We start from the raw sequence: 18,361 nt of genomic DNA, 5'->3' as shown, positions 1-18,361 counted from the left end.
GCCACTCTCCAGCCCCTAAACCTTTTCTTAATTCACATGGAAGAATTAAGTAGTAATACTTTTGTTCCACACAAACCCATCCAGTTTTTACCTTTGCAAATAGGAGGATCAGGTCTTCAAAAATCAACTAAGCAGGAACTGGAGAGATGGCTCAGCAGTTAGGAGCAGTGGTTGCTCCTCCAGAGGACCAGGGTTCAATTCTCAGCAGCCACATGGTGGTTTACAACTGTAGATGGCAACCTAGGGCAAGATGTCCAGGGAGGGGAATGGGGACAAGAGACATGGAGAGAATGACCACAAGACAGGATTCTGATCAAGTGGCAAATTTTATTTTTCCCAGGCTAGCTTATATAGTCAGTAGAGTGGGGTAAAGGGGAGGGGGAGAAGAGGCCAAGAGCCAGGTGTTAGTTTAAGCAGGATGCCAGAAAACTATAGAAAGAGGATGTTGGCAGGGTAAAAAGTTCATGGGTGGTGGGGTGAGGGAGGGTTACCTAGGTAAGTGGGCCTATGGTTGAAACAAAGGATTGACATCTGGGTCATGTTGTTCCTTCTGGGTGCTCATGCTTCTAGAAGCCATTTATAATCAAAGACCGTTCTATAACCGTGTGGCCTGCCAAGTTTGGCCTAAAGGTTCATGCCAAGCTGCATGGCTTCCAACACACAACCAGCTATAACTCCAGCTCCAGGGGATCTACTGTTTTCTCCTGATCTCCATAGTTCTACCCATGCATATGGGACACTGACAAACACACAGGCTGAACACCCAAACACGTAAAATAATTTTTAATCAAAAAATATCATCTAAGCAAGACGTTGTATTAGAAAAGTTAGAAAGACCTATTTCTAAGTGAGGTGTGGTAGTACATGTTCAAAATCCAAACATTTGGAAGGTGGAGGCAGGAGAACCAGGAGTTCAAAGCCAGCATGAAATAAAAAGTAAGACTGTGCCACATAACAACAAAAAGCCAGGTGTGGTGGTATTCATCACTAATTTAGTTGGGAGGTGGAGACAAGAGGATCAGGTGTTCAGTGTCATTCTCAGTCACATGTTTAGTTTGAGGCCAGCCTGGGCTACATGAGCTGCTATCTTAAAAAAGAAAAGGAAAAAAAAAAGGTAGATTACAAGTTCAAGATTAATCTTGGCTATGTAGTGAACCTTGTCTCAGAAGAACAAACAGCCAGGCTGGGTGGCACAGGCCTATGCTTTCAGCTACTCAGAATGTTGATACAGAAAGACTGCAAGTTCAAAACAAAAAGTAAAATGAGGACTAGGAATATAGCTCAGTGGTAGAGTGCCTACTGTACATGTGGGCACTAGGTTCAAATTCCAGTACCACAAACAAACAAAACCCCAAACCCATGGGCTCTTTCTAGATTGTAAGAAGCAACTGGTGGAAGCTAAAGCAGAGATCCACAGGTAAGCACTGAGCTGAACTGGAGTCCAGTTGTAGAGAAGCAGGAGTGATAATATGAGCAAAGGGGTCAGGACCACGTTGGGGAAATCCACAGAAGCAGCTGGTCTGAGCAAGTGGAAGCTCACTGACTCTAGACTGACAGCTGGGGAACCTGCATAAGACTGAACCAGGCCCCCTGAACATGGGTGAGTGTTGGGGGGCTTGGGCAGTCTATGGGACTGCTGGCGGTGGAACCAGTGTTTATCCCTAGTGCATGGACTGGGTTTTTGGAGCCCAATCCATATGGAGGGAAGCTCTTTCGGCCTAGATATGGGGGGAAGGGCCTAGGTCCTGCCCCAAATGATGTGACAGACTTTGATGATTCCCCCATGGGAGGCCTCACTCTCTCTGAGGAGTGAATGGGGGCGTGGGCTGGGATGGGGAGATTGTCGGGGGAGGGGGAGGACAGGAGGGAGAGGGAACTGGGATTGGTATGTAAAATAAGATTTTTTTTTTTAAGAGAATGTGAATGTTTTTTTCCCCCTCTTCCTGGTTTCCTGGATATTCAGAAATGTCTAGAGCAAACACTCCTTCTTGTAATAAATAGTTAATGAGTGACCACCTAAGGACAGCGAGTGCTGTTCTAGAGGCTTCAGGTATAGCAGGAACAAACCAAACAACCCTCCCCACCTCACTGTCTGCTATCTGTGTCCTTGAATCTTTCCTCATGAGCTGGTCAAATTCCTCAAAGATGATACCTCTAGTTTCCTATTTGGTGAATAAATAAATACCTGGGAGCCAAAGACCTGGCTACTGGATGGAGAGTGAGGGCATTGAGCTCCCAAATATTCACTTATACTCCCTGCAGAGGTGGCGAACTCTTGTTTGAGCCTCTCTAGGGAATAACTCCTTCAGTCTTCTTTGGGCTAGGAACTTAAAGAAGATCCAAGGCTTTAAGGGGTCTTACATAACTTTCCGAATCCTTTAAATAAAAGATACATTTATTAATCTGTGGCTCTGTGAGTGTATTGTGTATGCTCACGTGAGTGCCACGGTAAGGACAATTTGGGATTGGGAGTCTCTCCTCTCCTCTCCTGTCACGAGGGCTTCAGGAACTGAACTCAGGTTTTCTGCCTTGCTGACGGGTGCCTTTACTCAGAGAGCCATCTCACTAGTCCCTTAAAATCTTTTCATTTTTTTCTCAACTTTAAAACTATTGTTTATTTTGTATGTGTGGGTGTTTGCCTGTTTGTGTACTGAGTGGAGGGGGGTGTCAGATCTCCTGAAACTGGAGTTATAGACAGTTGTGAATCACTATGTAGATGCTGGGAATCGAACCTGAGACCTCTGGAAGAGCAGGTAGTGATCTTAACCATTGGGCTATCTCTCCAGCTCACAAAGCTTTGTTTAATTTCTGTTCATGGCCCCTGTACAGCCTATACTTCCAGAACTGACAAGAAGGTGTCAACCTCCACCAATTTCTGACACTTGGGAGGAGTACAGAATGAATTTCAGGACAGCTTGGAATATAGTGAGATAATGTTTCAAGAATTAAAAAAAAAAAAAAAGCCGGGTGTTGGTGGCGCATGCCTATAATCCCAGCACTTGGGAGGCAGAGGCAGGCAGATGTCTGTGAATTCGAGGCCAACCTGGTCTACAGAACAAGTTCCAGGACAGGTGTCAAAACAATACAGAGAAACCCTGTCTTGAAAACCAAAAACCAAACCAAAACAAAACAAAACAAAGTCATTGTCATTTTAAAGGCATCCTAGGATGAAATAAAAAGTAGATCTGAGTTTATCTTCACAAATTATATAACTCATTAGTTCTTTAATTCTCTGCTCTTCCCACTCAAAACCTCATTTATCTTTTGAACTAAGTATTTGAATAAAATACACATTTTTCACTGCTGATAGATTATTTTATTATTTTATTTACTTGTTTTTTACTCTTTGTTCTTTGATCTTTTGGGGGCCTGTCACCCAGCTCCCATATAAATACTGATGAGAAACTTATTCTTACTTACATATGCCCCACCTTAGCTTGGCTTGTTTGTAGAGAGCCTTTCTTGACTTAAATGATTTCATATCTTTTGCTCTAGGCTTTTACCTTTCCCTATTTCTGTATATCTTTTCTTTCCTTTTTACTTTGGCTGGCTGTGTTGCTGGGTGGCTAGCCTCTCGAGTCCTCCTGTCCTCCTTTCACTCCCTCTCACATTCTTCTCCTTCTATTTATTCTCTTTGCCTGCCAGCCCTGCCTATCCTTTCTCCTGCCTTGCTATTGGGTGTTCAGCTCTTTATTAGACCAACCAGGTATTTTAGACAGACAAAGTAACACAGCTTCACAGAGTTAAACAAATGCGACATAAAAGAATGCAACACATCTTTGCATCATTAAACAAATGTTCCACAGCATAAATGAATGTAACACATCTTTAACTAATATTCTATAACGGTTGACTGTTGCAGCCTTTTTGTCTTAAATTTTTTAAAATCATGAATGTTTACCTGCATGTATATCTGTGCGCCATGTGTGTACCTGATGCCCAATGAAGCCATAAAAGGGTTTTGGATCCCAGGAACTGGAATTATGTATGGTTGTAAACCACCATGTGGGTTCTGGGTGCTGGGAACTGAACTTGGGGTCAGCTCGGTGCTAGGGATTGAGCAGGCAGTGCTCTTAATCACTGAGCTATCTCTCCAGCCCCAACACACACACACACACACACACACACACACACACACACACACACACACACACACACGGCCTGAAACTAACTCACTATGGTTAAGGATGAGCTTAAACTTCTGATTCTCTTCCCTCTACCACCTAAGTGGTGGGGTTGCAGGCTTGTGCCAGCATTCCCAGTATATGCTGGGGGTTGCAGGCTTGTGCTAGCATGCTCAGTATATGCCGGGGATTGTAGGCTTATGTTGGCATGCCCAGTATATGCAGTGCTGGGAATTGAGCCCAGTGCTTCATGCATGCTTAGTAAGCACGATACCAACTGAGTGATACCAACCTAACCTTAAATATTTTAAGTAACAACAAACACTACTTTTCTCAGCAGCTCAAAAATGGTGATATGTGCTTTCACATTTTCAAATGATGCATAGATTTTAGTTCCTGCTGCAAAACCTCAAAGTTCCATCAGTAAAGGATCAGCTCAACAGAACATGCCAGCAAATGCTACACAGCTAGAAAGAATGAAGTAGATTTTTATGTTCTGGTATAAAAGTCTTTAAGGCTGTAACAGAGTATGTGTGTGGTGTTCATTTATGTTTAAAGTACATATGCAATTTTTACAATGGTGGCTGTAACCTGAAAGGAACTAGGTGACTAGGAAACAGGGATAGAAAAACTAAGGGAGACTTAGTTTTCCTCATGTACCATTTTTATCTTCTGAAAATTGTACAGAATTCTTATATCACTTTTCTTTTAGGAGACTTACTACCTAAGTCTGGCCGGGGATTTTTTGTGTACCCCAGGCAGATGTGAGACCTCACCATCATCCTGCCTCGAGTTCTTTTTTGAGATTTATTTTATTTTTATTCTGAGTGTATAGCCGCTTTGCCTGTATGTCTGTGTACCATGTGTGCAGTGCCCATAGTGCATCAAGGGAACCAGAGTTACAGTTGTTAACCACCATGTGAGTGCTGGGAATTGAACCCTGGACACCTGGAAAAACAGTCAGAGCTCTTAACCACTGAGCCATCTCTCCAGCCCCCTCCCACTTATTTTTAAAATATTAAGTACTAATGAATAGTTTTGTCATGTTGAGATGAGGTCTAGTTATGTAGTCCAGGCTGGCCATAAACTTGTAATCATCCTTCCTCAGCCTCCTGAGTGTTGGGATTACAGGCATGTCTCATTGTGTGTATCTCATCTAGGTAGACCCCTCCCCCAGCCTGGGTGTTATCTCCACTGATGTCCCTAACTGGAAATTCTTGTGTGTGATTCATCATCATGCATTGCTTTGTTAGAATAAAGACAGGGTCTCACTATGTATCCCTGGCTGGCCTGGAACTCACTGTATCCATCAGGCTGGCTTTGAACTCACAGAGATCCACATGCCTCTGCCTCCCAAGTGTGGGGTTTAAAGCAATTTGCCACCACCACCACCACCACCACCACCATCGGCTCCGGCTCCTCCTCCTCCTCCTTCTCCCCCTTCTCCTTCTCCTCCTTCTTCCTTTCTGTCCTGGAACTAGCTCTTGTAGACCAGGCTGGTCTCGAACTCACAGAGATGCTCCTGCCTCTGCCTCCCGAGTGCTGGGATTAAAGGCCTGCGCCACCACCACCCGGCTCCGTGTTCAATTTTTAAAGAACATTATCAACCTTCTTTTCTTGGAATTACCATTTTGTGTTTTCACTTCTGTTTTTACCGAGCCCTTTGGAAAGCATGGGGTATACACTCTTGTAAAGGAGAGGACTGGGCAGTGGGGAATGCACCAACCAAGGAAGGAGTAAATGGGAAGGAGCACGAGGCTCCCTCCCTCTTTACAGCTAGCTTACATCGAAGTGCAGATTCCTTTAACTGGCGAACTTCTAGAAAGTGCCACAAGTTCCTGTTAAGGCCTCCACATTTCACATCAAATTAATCTAATATAGTCACATCATTTAGTTAAGAGCCCAGGTTACTCAAGGCACAATAAGTTGGGTGTGTGTGTAAAACTTTAAAGCTAGACTTGTAGACCTGAAAAGCCTTAGAAATCAACTTGTGGAGACATCATGGTTGATAAAACAGGGTCTTGCTGTGTGTGTGTGTGTGTGTGTGTGTGTGTGTGTGTGTGTGTGTGTGTGTGTGTGTGTGTGTGTGTGTGTGTGTGTGTGTGTGTACGCGCGCGCGCGCGCGCGCGCGCGCGGGTATGTAACAGGAAAAAGGTGAAGAGGTGACTGATGTCAAGTTCTGTCCCTTTTGTGAGTGTGTTACGGGCCCGTGACAGTCTGAGTGATGGAAGTTTGCCACACTGGCAGAAGTCTAGTAAGATAATCAGAAAGCTTTAGATGGCTACAAACCTCAACTTCCCCTTACCCAGCCGGCTCTACAAGAAACCAACTGTCTTTTTTTATAACTCACCCACCCTTTCACAACCCCCCTTTCACATCTAGAGCAAGAAAAAAGGGAAAATGTAGACTGCAATACAAACAGGAGAGTTTTCACTTTTCCCAGGGTATTTTCAGTCAGTTCTCTAGTATCTGTTGTGTCCATTTGGGGTAACCATAGAGATATTCTGGCCTCGGTCTTATTTCCTCTTTCGACTATTAAAATCTTTCGTCTTGGTTTGAGGTACCCCTTTTCTACCGGCGTTTGGATTCCGCTAGTTTTGCTTTTCCTTAGGGACTTGTGTACAGAGCATGAACACATTTTAAACGAAACGAGCGTAAGCAGGAGGATCAGTCAGGTCCACCCGCTCTCGCGCTGATCCGTGGGCGTTGTGGCATTCCACCCTGTCCAGACTACAAATCCCAGGAGCCCGCGCAACGACGGTGTCTCGGTGAGCGCTTCCCTCACTCCGCGGGGGAGCGGAGAAAGGTTCTGGCTGGCGCCGGGTGCCCTGACTGCTCTGCGGCGGCAGTGACGGAGGCTGGAGGCCCGGCGGAGTGCCTGCAGGGGCGTCGGGAGGCGGATTCCGCCTTCCCTGAGCGCTAGGGGGCGGGAGGAGGGGGCCGGGCCAGCGGCGCAGTTAGCCGCGGAGACAGCGGGCTGCGCGATGGAGGCCGACGGGCTGCCGTGGGCCGGCGAGTCCGTGTCGGGCCCCGGCCCCGGAGGCGGCGGAATGATCCGCGAGCTGTGCCGGGGCTTCGGCCGCTATCGCCGATACCTGGGACGGCTGCGACAGAACCTGCGAGAGACCCAGAAGTTCTTCCGCGACATCAAATGCTCCCACAGCCACAGTTGTCCCTCCTCCCCCGCGGGCGGCGGCGCGGCCGAGCTTGGCCCTGCCGGCGACGTCGCCGAAGCCCTGCTGCCAGCGGGTAAGGAGAACAGGCCCGAAGGAGACAGGAAAATTGGAGGGTGGCACCTCTGTCAGCAAAACAAGCCCAGGAGGAGGCGGCCGGTGGGAGTGGGCCGCGGGGCGGCGCGGGGCCTGGGCCGCGGGGATCTGAGATGAGGTGGGACGACATCCCTGGAGGGAGGTGGCGAGGGCTCGGGACCGGGAAGCAGAGCCCGAGAAGGCTAAGCGGAGAGTGGGAAAGTTGCTTTGAGTTTGAGGTGCGCAGTTTGGGGGCCGTGTCCTTCTGGTTAGACTTTAGGCTGGGTGTTCCTGGAGTCCCCGGTCGCCTTGGAACTGCACTGGGATGTGTGTGCGCGCGCGGGGTTTGGGTGTGTAAAATGCTGGTAATCCAATCAAGAGAGACAGCCCTGTGAAGATGCTCTCTAAATAGGATTTGGAGTCGCCAAAGAAAAAGATACCTAATGGGTGCCAGCAATTAATTAGCCAGAGATGTTACTTGCGTTTAAGGTGAAAGAGTTAAGGAAGACTTCTTGTTGGGGGTGGATTGGGGCGGTCCTGAGCCCTTGAAGAACTTGCCCTTCTTGAGTTGATTTTTTTTTTTTTTTCTGGGACGTGTCAGAGGTCCCAAATCACTTTAAATACTCCAAGATCTTTGCTCTTCCTTGATTACTTTTAAACTGCAATTGAAGGGGAACTGGAGGGAAACCTCTGTCTCTTTAGGAAGTCGATGGAAGGGAGAAGGCATTGGCATTCCATATAGAGGGTTTGGGGACAACATAACAGCAGATATGTCCTTAGTTTTTATTTAGTGATTCTCAAGCTGCAGTATGGATTAAAATAACCTCATGGCGTGTATTAAAAAAATGCCATGTTCCATGTTCCGTTTCTCGGATTCTGGTTGTGTAACTGGTAGGTGGGTCCTAGAGTCTGATTTAGCAGTTGGAGATGCTGGGATCTGATACAGGTTGTTTTTACAGATTTTAGATACTGCTGACAAATTTGGATTTAAGGTGAACTTGTGACTTGGACCCTACGTTCATATTATGTGCATGGTTAGCATCTTAAATTTGTCTGAGACTTCAGATGGGGGGATTTGAAGATGGGTTGGCAGGTTCAGATAGGGCCTCCAATGATACTGTTCCATTGTCCAGGATAGCAATTTAAAGAGCCCTTGTTCTGGGCCAATCAGATGGCTCAGCCTGTAAATGTACCTGTTGCCAAGCCTGATGCCCTGAGTTGATCAGAAAAGAACATTTTCTTGGAAACTGACCTTGGTCACCACACCACACACACATGCACATACAATGGATATATATTTATTTATTTTTGATTTTTCCAAACAGGGTTTCCCTGTGGTAGCTCTGGCTGTCCTGGAACTCACTCTGTTGACCAGGCTGGCCTTGAACTCACAGAGATCCGCGTGCCTCTGCCTCCCAAGTTCTGGAATCAAAGGCATGTGTCACCACCACCTGGCTAATTATTTATTTATTTATTTTTGTTTTTCAAGACAGGGTTTCCCTGTATTGCTTTGGAGGTTGTCCTGGAACTTGCTCTGTAGACCAGGCTGGCCTCGAACTCTCAGAGATCCACCTGCCTCTGCCTCCCGAGGGCTGGGAGTAAAAGTGTGAGCCACCACTGCCAGGCAAAAGTTCTTATTTACCTCTGGAGATAAAGAACACTTGCTAGACACACCCGGAGACTTGCTGTCTAGAAATGCTTTGAAGCAGCTTCCCCCATCAGAAGACCCTCCTGCAGTTTTACTTTAAAAAGCCTCTGTTGCTGCTCTTTGTTAAAATGACTATTTCAGAGTTACTTCTTTAAAAAAAATCAGAATTAGATGGAGAGTTTCAAATTTTCAAGCATCTTGGTTGGCTTTTGTTCTCTCTCTCTCTCTCTCTCTCTCTCTCTCTCTCTCTCTCTCTCTCTCTTTCTGGAGACAGGGTTTCTCTTTGTAATAGTGCTGGCTGTCCTGTAACTCCCTTTGTAGGCCAGGCTGGCCTGGAACTCACAGAGATCCACCTGCCTCTGCCTCTCCAAGTGCGTGCACCACCACCGGCCTGGGGCTTTTGTTTTCTTTAAAGGCAAATGCAAGATGCACAAAAAACACCTTTGCATTTTTGCTTAATTGGCTTTTCTGGTTGACTGCATCAAGATCTAAGTTTTGCATATTTACACTTTTTTTCACCCTTTGGAATGTGCTCATCTCAATAAAATTCGGAGGATACAATTGACAGGATGGGGAACAATTTGATTTTGTTCCATACCATGTTTCCCAGTCATCAGGAGGGTTTTAGGTTTTTGAGGGGTGTGACTGCATCAGAATTTTAAGTACCTCTTTCTGTGTCCAGTTGAAGGATGCTGTCATCCCTGTTATTTTGGAAAAGGTGTTAGAAAGTAGAAATACCCCCATAAAGGACAATTAGCTCCTTGTGCTGGGAGCTTTTTTGGTAAGGTCAGAGTCACTGGGGAGGCTGTCTCAACTTTCTTTTGTGAATGTTGGTTTCTGATTAATAGGGACTCAGAACATGGAGGAAAGGGCACTCAATTCTTAACCTAACAAGCCCTTCTCAGTTTAATGCAGTGTGGTATTTGAGGGACTAACTATACTTTGAAGTTGTTGGACTAAAAAGATGGCAGCAATAATAAAGCAATTTTTAATATTTCTTTGCATACATTTGTCATAAAATATGATACCATTTTTTAAAAATTTCACTTCCAGCCACAGAGAACTGGGAAGAACTCTAAAATAATGCTTTTCTCTTAGTTTTGATAGGTATATATTCACTCAAGTCTATATATAGAACATAAAATAGCTCCAGTATTTTACAAGTTAAATGTGGATGGAAGGCCAGGCTAGGGGTGTGTGTGCCTGTAATCCCAGCCCTGGAGGCAATTAGAAGAATCATGGTCAGGAGGGTCTCTGTTAAATTCAGGGCCAGCCTGGGCTTCATAGGGAGTTGCAGACTAGCCAGGTTTACTTAGCAAACCCTGTCTCACACGGCTCCTCCCACCTCAAAAAAAAAATAAATGGAATTAGACATGGCAGCACATGCCAGCAACTCCAGTGCTCGGGAGGCTGAGATGGGAGGATTGTAGGTTCCGGGTCAGCCTGGGCTGTGCAGTGGTGGTAATGCTAGTGGTATAGGTTAAGTAGAACTCTTAAAATGTTGTGGTTTTGAGGTAGCTTTCCTTGTACAAAGAAAACTGTACTTTGTTGTTCAAGTCATCTCATGTAGCTGTGGGGGAGAGACCCTTGATCTGTTGAGTTTTTTGTTGTTTTTTCTTCTCCTCTGCTAGAGCATTCAGAAGCAATGAGATAAAGGCTTTGAACTGTTCTAAGGCAAAGCAGGGTAGAATATTACAAAATAGAAGGAAAAATATTTGTCTTATTTTATGATCCAGTAGAGGTCCTAGCTATTGCAGTTTTCTTAAAGCTCTCCATTTTAAGACGTTGGAATGACTCATATATGTCTGGTTGGAACTCTGTCACTTGTGCTGCCTCCCTCAGGTCTTAACTGATCATAACTATGTTGTGTCACAGCTTCCTCATGTGGAGATGGGGGTTGTAATTGTCCTTACCTCTAGGATTGTTGGGAGTTAACAATTGCACGTTTAGACCAGCCTGCTAAGGGGCTAGTAAGTAGCAGCTGCCGATTGTTTTTGATGCAATCTCACAGTTTGTTTGGGCTGGTCTTAAGCGGCTCTGTTCAAATGATCCCTCTGCATCTCAAGTGCTAGGATTACAGGTACACACCCAGCCCCATGGTAGCCATTATTAGATAGACAGCTGAGTGTCTGGGATGTGCTGGTCAGTGTACTACATATGGGGGTTAAAGGGGCAAGTAAAGAAATTTGCCTTGCCTTAGGTGAGCAGATACCAGTCCCCTCTCTCCCTCCCTCTTTTTCTCCTTTCAACAGAGTCTCAAGATGTAGTTCAGGCTGGCCTCAAACCTGTAACTCTGCCTCACCTCCCAGAGTGAGGAGACTATAAGTGTGCAGCACTACTTTGGCTTACACTTTTCTCTTAAGAAAAACTAATGATATTTGGGTCTGTTGGGTGGTGGGAAAAAAAGAAGTTGGAGGCCTGAACCTGGTCCTCTGCAGAGTATAATCTCACCGAGAATTTATATACATGGAACACATAAAGCTGGGGGGGAAACAGGAAGTTAGAGTGGCTAGATTAGAGGCCTTTTAAATGAATTTTAATTCTTAGGTTTTTATAGACGTTTGCTTTTTGTCATTTAATAGATGTTTCTCAGCATTCTTTGGTCTCTTTGTCACTTTTAGTAGAGGTGTGTTGCTAGAATTTTAGAAGCAAGGCACTAACACTTACTGAAAACAGATTTTGTCCTAGAAATCTGTATCACAGTGTAGTCAGCAGTGCTGTGGTTGTGAGCCCAGCACTTGGAAGGCTGAGGCAGGAGGATCTGGGGTTCAATCAGTCTGAGCTACTGGGCTTCATAGTGAGACCCTGTCTCAAAAGTCAAAACAGAAAAAAAAAAATATGATCATTTCTATCTCACTGTATGATGTGGGAGTGATAATGCCCACTTTACAAAATTGTGACACTTAGAGACATTGGACACTACAGCTCAGGTGTAGGTATTAATAGATGTGGCTCTTGCCTGTGGTAGGGTGTGAACATTGAATTAGCAAGTGGGAGCATGGGCTTGGAAGGGAGGAGAGGGTAAGAAAGATGTAACTCGGGACAAAACAGTGCTGTACCGGAGCCAGATCTCAACCCGGGTCTCCAGGCTTCGGGTCCAGTTCTGCTTCTGTGGCTCCTTGTGCTTCCGTGACTTGGCTTGGGAATAAAAATGCACTCTTCACAGAGACTGTTACAAATGCGCCCTAAGTTAGAAACATGATTTACTATAGTAGGAGACCTTATCCCATTCAGTGAAGAAAATGTGATACCTTTCAGACCCCTTCCCTAGTTTCTACTCCCTGAAGCTCAGGGTTCTGACCACCTTTGCTGATCAGAAACTTGCTAGGAAATGCCCTCCCTGAGCATAATAGCTTTTGTATCCTTTCCTCTTCAGCCTGTTTTCCACCTCTCAAACTATTAGGCTCCCCAGTAGCTGGGACTATAGACATGTGCCACTGTGCCTAGTTGAGCTGAAGTTAGAGTCCATGCCCTACCCAAAATAATTATTTTCATGTCCCAAAGAATGATTTTCGTGCAATATTAACTAGACCAGAGTGCCATCGAGGAATGAGAAGTAAGTTCTTAATGTTCATGAACTCAGCAGCAGCTCTTTTATGTAAACTATTCTACCTGGGGACCTGAGATGAGCCATTCCAGGTTGCAGTTAGGAGAGGAAGTTTAGCATTTCATCAGGCCTCTCTAAAGGATCCTCTACAGATTGGTTGCCTACTTAACCATCACCTGACTTTGAAATGATGAAGTATGATGGGATGAAGGACATATAAGACTGAAGACCTAAGCAGGGATCTCTGTATGTTCAAGGCTGGCTAGTCTCTATAGGATGCTTCCGAACAGCCATGACTATGCAGAGAGACCCTGTCTCAAAAACAAAACAAAACAAATAAAAGACTGAAGACCTGAATTCAAGCCTCAAAATCCATAAGGTAGAAGGAGAGAACCAATTCTTCCTGTAAGTTGTCTACATATATGTAGATATGTTCTTACACACACACACACACACACACACACACACACACACACACACACACACCATACTGTATTGATAAAGAGTTGAGAGATGGGAGTTGGTTCAGTGGTAGAGAGAGCTTACCTAACTGCAAGGCCCAGGATTCTATCTCCATACTGCTAAAAGAAACAACAAGCTTTAAAAAGGAGTTGAGGTACTCTGTAACCTTTGTGAGTCATGATGATTGTCATATTTGTGTGGTTGAATGCAAAATGCATGCGGTCCCACTACCATTAGTGATCCTCCCATCTCTGCCTTTCTTAGAGGAAGAGTGTGATGCTCCCATGGAACAGTGGGTTGCCCCTCACCACTACCACACACTCAAGAGTTTCAAGATCCAAGGTGGATTTGCCCTGCATGTAAGAAAATAGTCTCTAGGACAGTGGGTTATTATTATTATTATTATTATTATTATTACATGTTACAGAGAATCAGTAATAGAATGGATGTGTGGAAGGTGCACTTTTCTTTCTTACCTCCCAGAACTCTGGCTGGCGTCCCTTGTGGGGATGCCCAGTCTCACTTCAGTCCCCTTCCTGGGCTTGAGGATTCTGTTCTTTGGTGGTTTGGGGATCTTGGAACTTGAGACCTGACAGAGAACATGTGTAGTGGTGGTTGAGATATGTGTACTCTTACTTTGAGCTGTATAAATCAGGGTTTCTGTGAAAGTCCCCTTATGTATAATATTCTCTCAAGTCCAGACCAAAACCCTGAAGGAAAGCCATCCCCAGCATGGGGACTGATTGACAACCTCTTCTCCCCATTTGAAGTGCCAGTCATACACAGTGTGCTTTTTGCTCTCTCCTGGGTAATGTGAATGGTTTGAATGTATTCTCCAGCTCTTTGCTCTGTGGCTTTGGGAATCTTTGGACCAGGCTCACTTTGGAATTGCACTTCTGTTCCCTGGGGCACTGTTCTCTGGCCAGGAAGCTGAAAGTAGGATTTCAGAACTGTTTTGCCTTTCACATGTCTAGCTAATTGATGTGTCAGAATTGTTCTGAAGAATAATGTCTTGGTTATGTATTCATAAAAGCCTTTGAGTTTTAAAATACATTCCCCTTTTTAAAAGTGACTTTTATCTCTTTACTTGGATGGATGTAAAGTATCTAAATTTAGATTAATCAGATTAAGAACTTTAATGCATTATTTATGTCAGATTGGCTTCTCTTTGGTGGTTTTTACCCTTTCTACTCCGGATAGTGGGGAGAGAATTTCACAAGATTCCCTCCATCTCTCTCTTCTCTCTTTTGTCTCTTTCCTCCTGTCCCCTGTCTTGCTCTCCACACTTCCCACTAGACTTTGCAGAGCCCAGAAGGAACTGGGTTACAAGACTAGTTTCTAAGAAAACTCCTTCTATTCAGATTAGAGAGACCATAGCTGAGCTGTTCCCGGGTTTACTTTTTAGTACTATTCTGTAGAAGAGACTTTAGCTTTGAAGTTGTGAAGACAGGTGAGTACAGGAAGGATGTGGAGAAGAACAGCCAGTGGAAGCAAAGTCGTTCTTGGGTCTGGCATACAAGGACCCTCTAGAGAAGGTTGAGTTCACTGTCTTCGAAGAACAACTGACATGTTCTTTCATGCATATTCCATGGAGAGACAGAGAATTCCTACCAACCTACCTTGGAAAAGTGGTCTTATCAGTATAGACTAAAGCTAATTTGGGCAGGAAGGAGGATGCCTGCACTCCTCAAACATGACGATGTCTCCTCTACTTCCCAGTGAACAGGAGGGCCCCTTGCGGGCACTGTAGGGTCCAACTTCTCTTCGGGCTTCTTCATTAATGGACTTGTAAGCAGGTCTGTTGGAGTACCACTGCCTCAGCTTGTGGATCTAAATTCTAAATTTCATTCTGAAGTACTTAGTGCCCTGAAAGCACCCTCTTCCTCCAAGAGGAAGATCCAAGAGATGGAAAGATTTGTGCAGGACATCAGTGAGGACAAGGAAGGAACTCCTATTAAGTTGTTTAAAAAATATACCAAGTCCTGTTGTTTCTGTATCTGACATTTTCTTTCCTTGTAGGGTCAGAGTTTGTCTCTTGGTCTCTTTATTTCCTGAGATCTAGATCTGAGTTTTGGGTCATTAAAAAAAAAAAAGTATTTTGAAGCCTAGTGGTGATGGTGCATACCTTTAATCCCAACACTCCGGAGGCAGAGGCAGAGGCAGGTGGATCTCTGTGAGTTCAAGGCCAGCCTGGTCTACTGAGTGAGTTCCATTACAGCCAGAGCTATACAAAAACAAAAAACAAAAAACAAAAAAAAAACCCAAAAAAACAAAAAAACCCAAACAAACAAACAACACCAACAAAAACAAATTATTTTGAAATAATTTCAAAGACACATGAACAGTTTCAAAAGCATGCAAAGAGCTCATTTGTTGATTAGAGTTTACCAGTCGTTGGTGTTTCCTAGTTGACCTATGTCCTCTATGTTATGTCTCATCTGTTCAGAGCCTTTGCAGACAGGTTGTCTCATCTCTGAAGACTCCAGCGTGCAGTTCGCAGACAAGGACACAATTCCACATACTCTGCTGCTCTCCAGATCAGGAAGTCAGTATGGGTTCACTGCCATCCAGTCTTTGGCCACTTCGAGCTTGCTGACTGTCCCAACACATGTCCCTGGCATTTCCCTTGAACATGTGGTGCATTTAGTTATCGCCCCTCTCCAGACTCCCTTAGGAGCAGTCTCCTTACCTTTCCCTGACATCTGTGTCTGTGACCAGTTAAAAGAACAGGCCTTACCTATTGTAGAATGACTAGACTCAGTCATGAGCCCTCAAGAATTTCAGAGAACTGACATGACACTATCACCTCACAGAGCACAGGCTCTGGAGATGTTAAGCTACATCACTAATTAGGTGGGTATCCTCTCAATATCTCCACTTTAACTTCATTTCTCCCTTGGCTTAATCTTTTGTGGGAATATGTGTAAAAGCAAGAAAGATATCACCGCAAATAGGCTCTCAGACTTTACTGCTAGCTTGTTCCTCAAAACCCGTTCTTTCTGTAGACCAGTGTTTTTCAACCTGTAGGGGGTTGAATAACCCTTTCATTGGGGTCTCTGAAGACCATTGGAGGAGCTGGTGAGATGGCTCAGAGGTTAAGAGCACTGCCTGCTCTTCCAGAGGTCCTGAGTTCAATTCCCAGCAACCACATGGTGGCTCACAACCATCCGTTATGAGATCTGGTGCCCTCTTCTGGTGTGCAGATATACATGGAAGCAGAATATTGTATGCATAAATAAATAATAATCTTTTAAATAAATAAAATCTTTAAAAAAAGACTATTGGAAAACACAAATATTTACATTATGATTCATAACAGTAGCAAAATTACAGTTATGAAGTAGCAATGAAATAGTTTTATGGTTGGGGGTCACCACAACATGAGGAACTGTATTAAAGGGTCTCAGCATTAGGAAGACTGAGAACCACTGCTCTAGCATAACATCCACTGACAGTCTTCACTGCTCAGTGATAGTTTTCATATCTGTCATTCTTTCTGTCTTGTTGCTATTCTAAAGACAGTTTGCTTTATTTTTTATCACTGTGGACTTGCATTTGGGCATTTGTTTTTTGAGTGGGTCATAACTTTTAGTATTTTTTATTTTATGATTAAATTATCTTATTTGGTTAGTAGACACCTTTCAGGGTGGTTCCAGTGTCCTTTTGGTATGTCTTCACCTCTGAATCATTCCTAATGGTTAATATGCTTTCTTACAAATGGTAGAACTTAAGGCCTTTGTGATGCATAGGCCTCACTTCCTTCGAGGAATTGCTTCTGTTTCTGCATCCCATAATGACAGCCTCAGCTGCCTGTTGTGTTTCTGTTCCCTGTGCACCCTGATGGTGTCAGAAGCACTTTCACTCAGGAAGGAACTTGTTGGCAGGCTGCTGAGTGTCTTCATCTTTTCACAGGCTCTGGGGTACCAGCTACTATGGAGGTCTCCCTCTTTTTCCAGTCCAGAACAACCTCTTATGATTTTTTAAAATATGGAGATGTTCCCAGGGCTACCACACAAAGTAACTTTAGCCATACTCCAGCAGCTGGACTTGAGCTTGCAATAAGAACATTGGTTGCTGCTGTGGCTCACGCCTTTAATCCCAGCACTTGGGAGACAGAGGCAGGTGCATCTCTGTGAGTTTGAGACCAGCCTGGTCTACAAGACCTAGTTCTAGTTCCAGGACAGAATCCAAAGCTACACAGGGAAACCCTGTCTCAAAAAAACCAAACCAAACCAAACCAAACTAAAACACAAAACAAACAAACAAAAAAACCCCAAACCAAAAAAACCCCACCAATATCGGTTACCTGAATACATTTCAGGTTTTCATTTCCAAACACCATCTCTTCCATTACAGTTCCTTGTCTTGAGTTTTAGAATCTTTGGGACCAAGTAGGACAAGGAACTCTGGTGGAAGGGATGATGTTTGGACATATGTCTCCTGTATCATTCAGAATTGTTTATGTTTTGGGGATGCTCAGAGAGTCCTTTGGAAATGATAAATATGTTTCTTATCTAGACATTTTTCTCTCGGCTCCTGGGAATTTTGTTCCAAGTTCAATACTTCAAAATTTGTAGTGGAATTGATTGTAGTAGAAAGACTGTGTAGCATTTCTTTTTCAACTTCAGATTGATCCTTACCTCTCTACTCTTGGCACATGTAGCTAATGGAAAGTAAAATTTCACTACTTTTTTGGAAATGTATGTTTGTGTCACAGTTCCTTTCGGTTAACTATAGAATCTGTTTTATTTGCTTTTAGACAGGACTTATGGTAGCTTGCCACAAAATCACTTAGTATGTAGAGAAGTTAATTTAAAAATGAGAAACAGACAAACAAACAAACAAAAAACCCTGAAGGATGGTTGTGGTAACATACACTTGCAATCCCAACAGTAGGAAGGTAGAGGCAGGGGGCCAGCCCAAGCCACAGAATGAGACCCTGCCTCAAACAAACAAACAAACAAACAAACAAACAAACAAACAAAGCCAACAAAAAGCCCAGGGAAGGAAATGTGCTTGGGTACCAGCTGGATTAAGACCTGAATGAACTCTGAAGTCCTTGTCAGTCACTCTTGAGGTGTGGTGCCTTTCCTTTTCCATCTCAAGGTCAAAACCCAATCTCCTGTAGCAAAACCAGGTTAACAGGCAAAGCACAGTGATGGAGTAAAGTTTTATGAGCTTGGAGCCACATAAACGATGACCCCCCCCCCCAAATCCAGGGAAGGTGATTGCAGGCTTAGGTTTGGTGAAGAAGAGACCGCTGTGGAGAATGACACCAGCTGGGAAATGGTGTGGTGGGGGCATTGCCTCGTATCACTGCTGAGACCAAGGC

At 44.4% G+C, this 18,361-nt stretch overlaps 1 protein-coding gene across 3 annotated transcripts in view; it reads left to right on the top strand.

Moving 5' to 3' along the window:
- The first annotated feature begins 6,935 nt into the window (after positions 1–6,935).
- Positions 6,936–18,361, top strand: part of Dstyk (dual serine/threonine and tyrosine protein kinase) — a 44,437-nt gene continuing 33,011 nt past the window's right edge. Inside the window, exon 1 of one of the 3 annotated variants that reach the window (XM_035445591.1) lies at positions 6,936–7,373. In XM_035445591.1, coding sequence (XP_035301482.1) covers positions 7,109–7,373 — 265 coding nt within the window. In that variant the 5' untranslated portion in view covers positions 6,936–7,108. The remainder of the gene's footprint in view (positions 7,374–18,361) is intronic. The other 2 variants (XM_027417630.2, XM_027417631.2) reach the window with 2 other exon arrangements.

Source organism: Cricetulus griseus, chromosome 5 (genome assembly GCF_003668045.3).
Source record: "Cricetulus griseus strain 17A/GY chromosome 5, alternate assembly CriGri-PICRH-1.0, whole genome shotgun sequence".
Classification (NCBI taxonomy): domain Eukaryota; kingdom Metazoa; phylum Chordata; class Mammalia; order Rodentia; family Cricetidae; genus Cricetulus; species Cricetulus griseus.
This window is presented reverse-complemented; position numbering and strand designations above follow the sequence as displayed.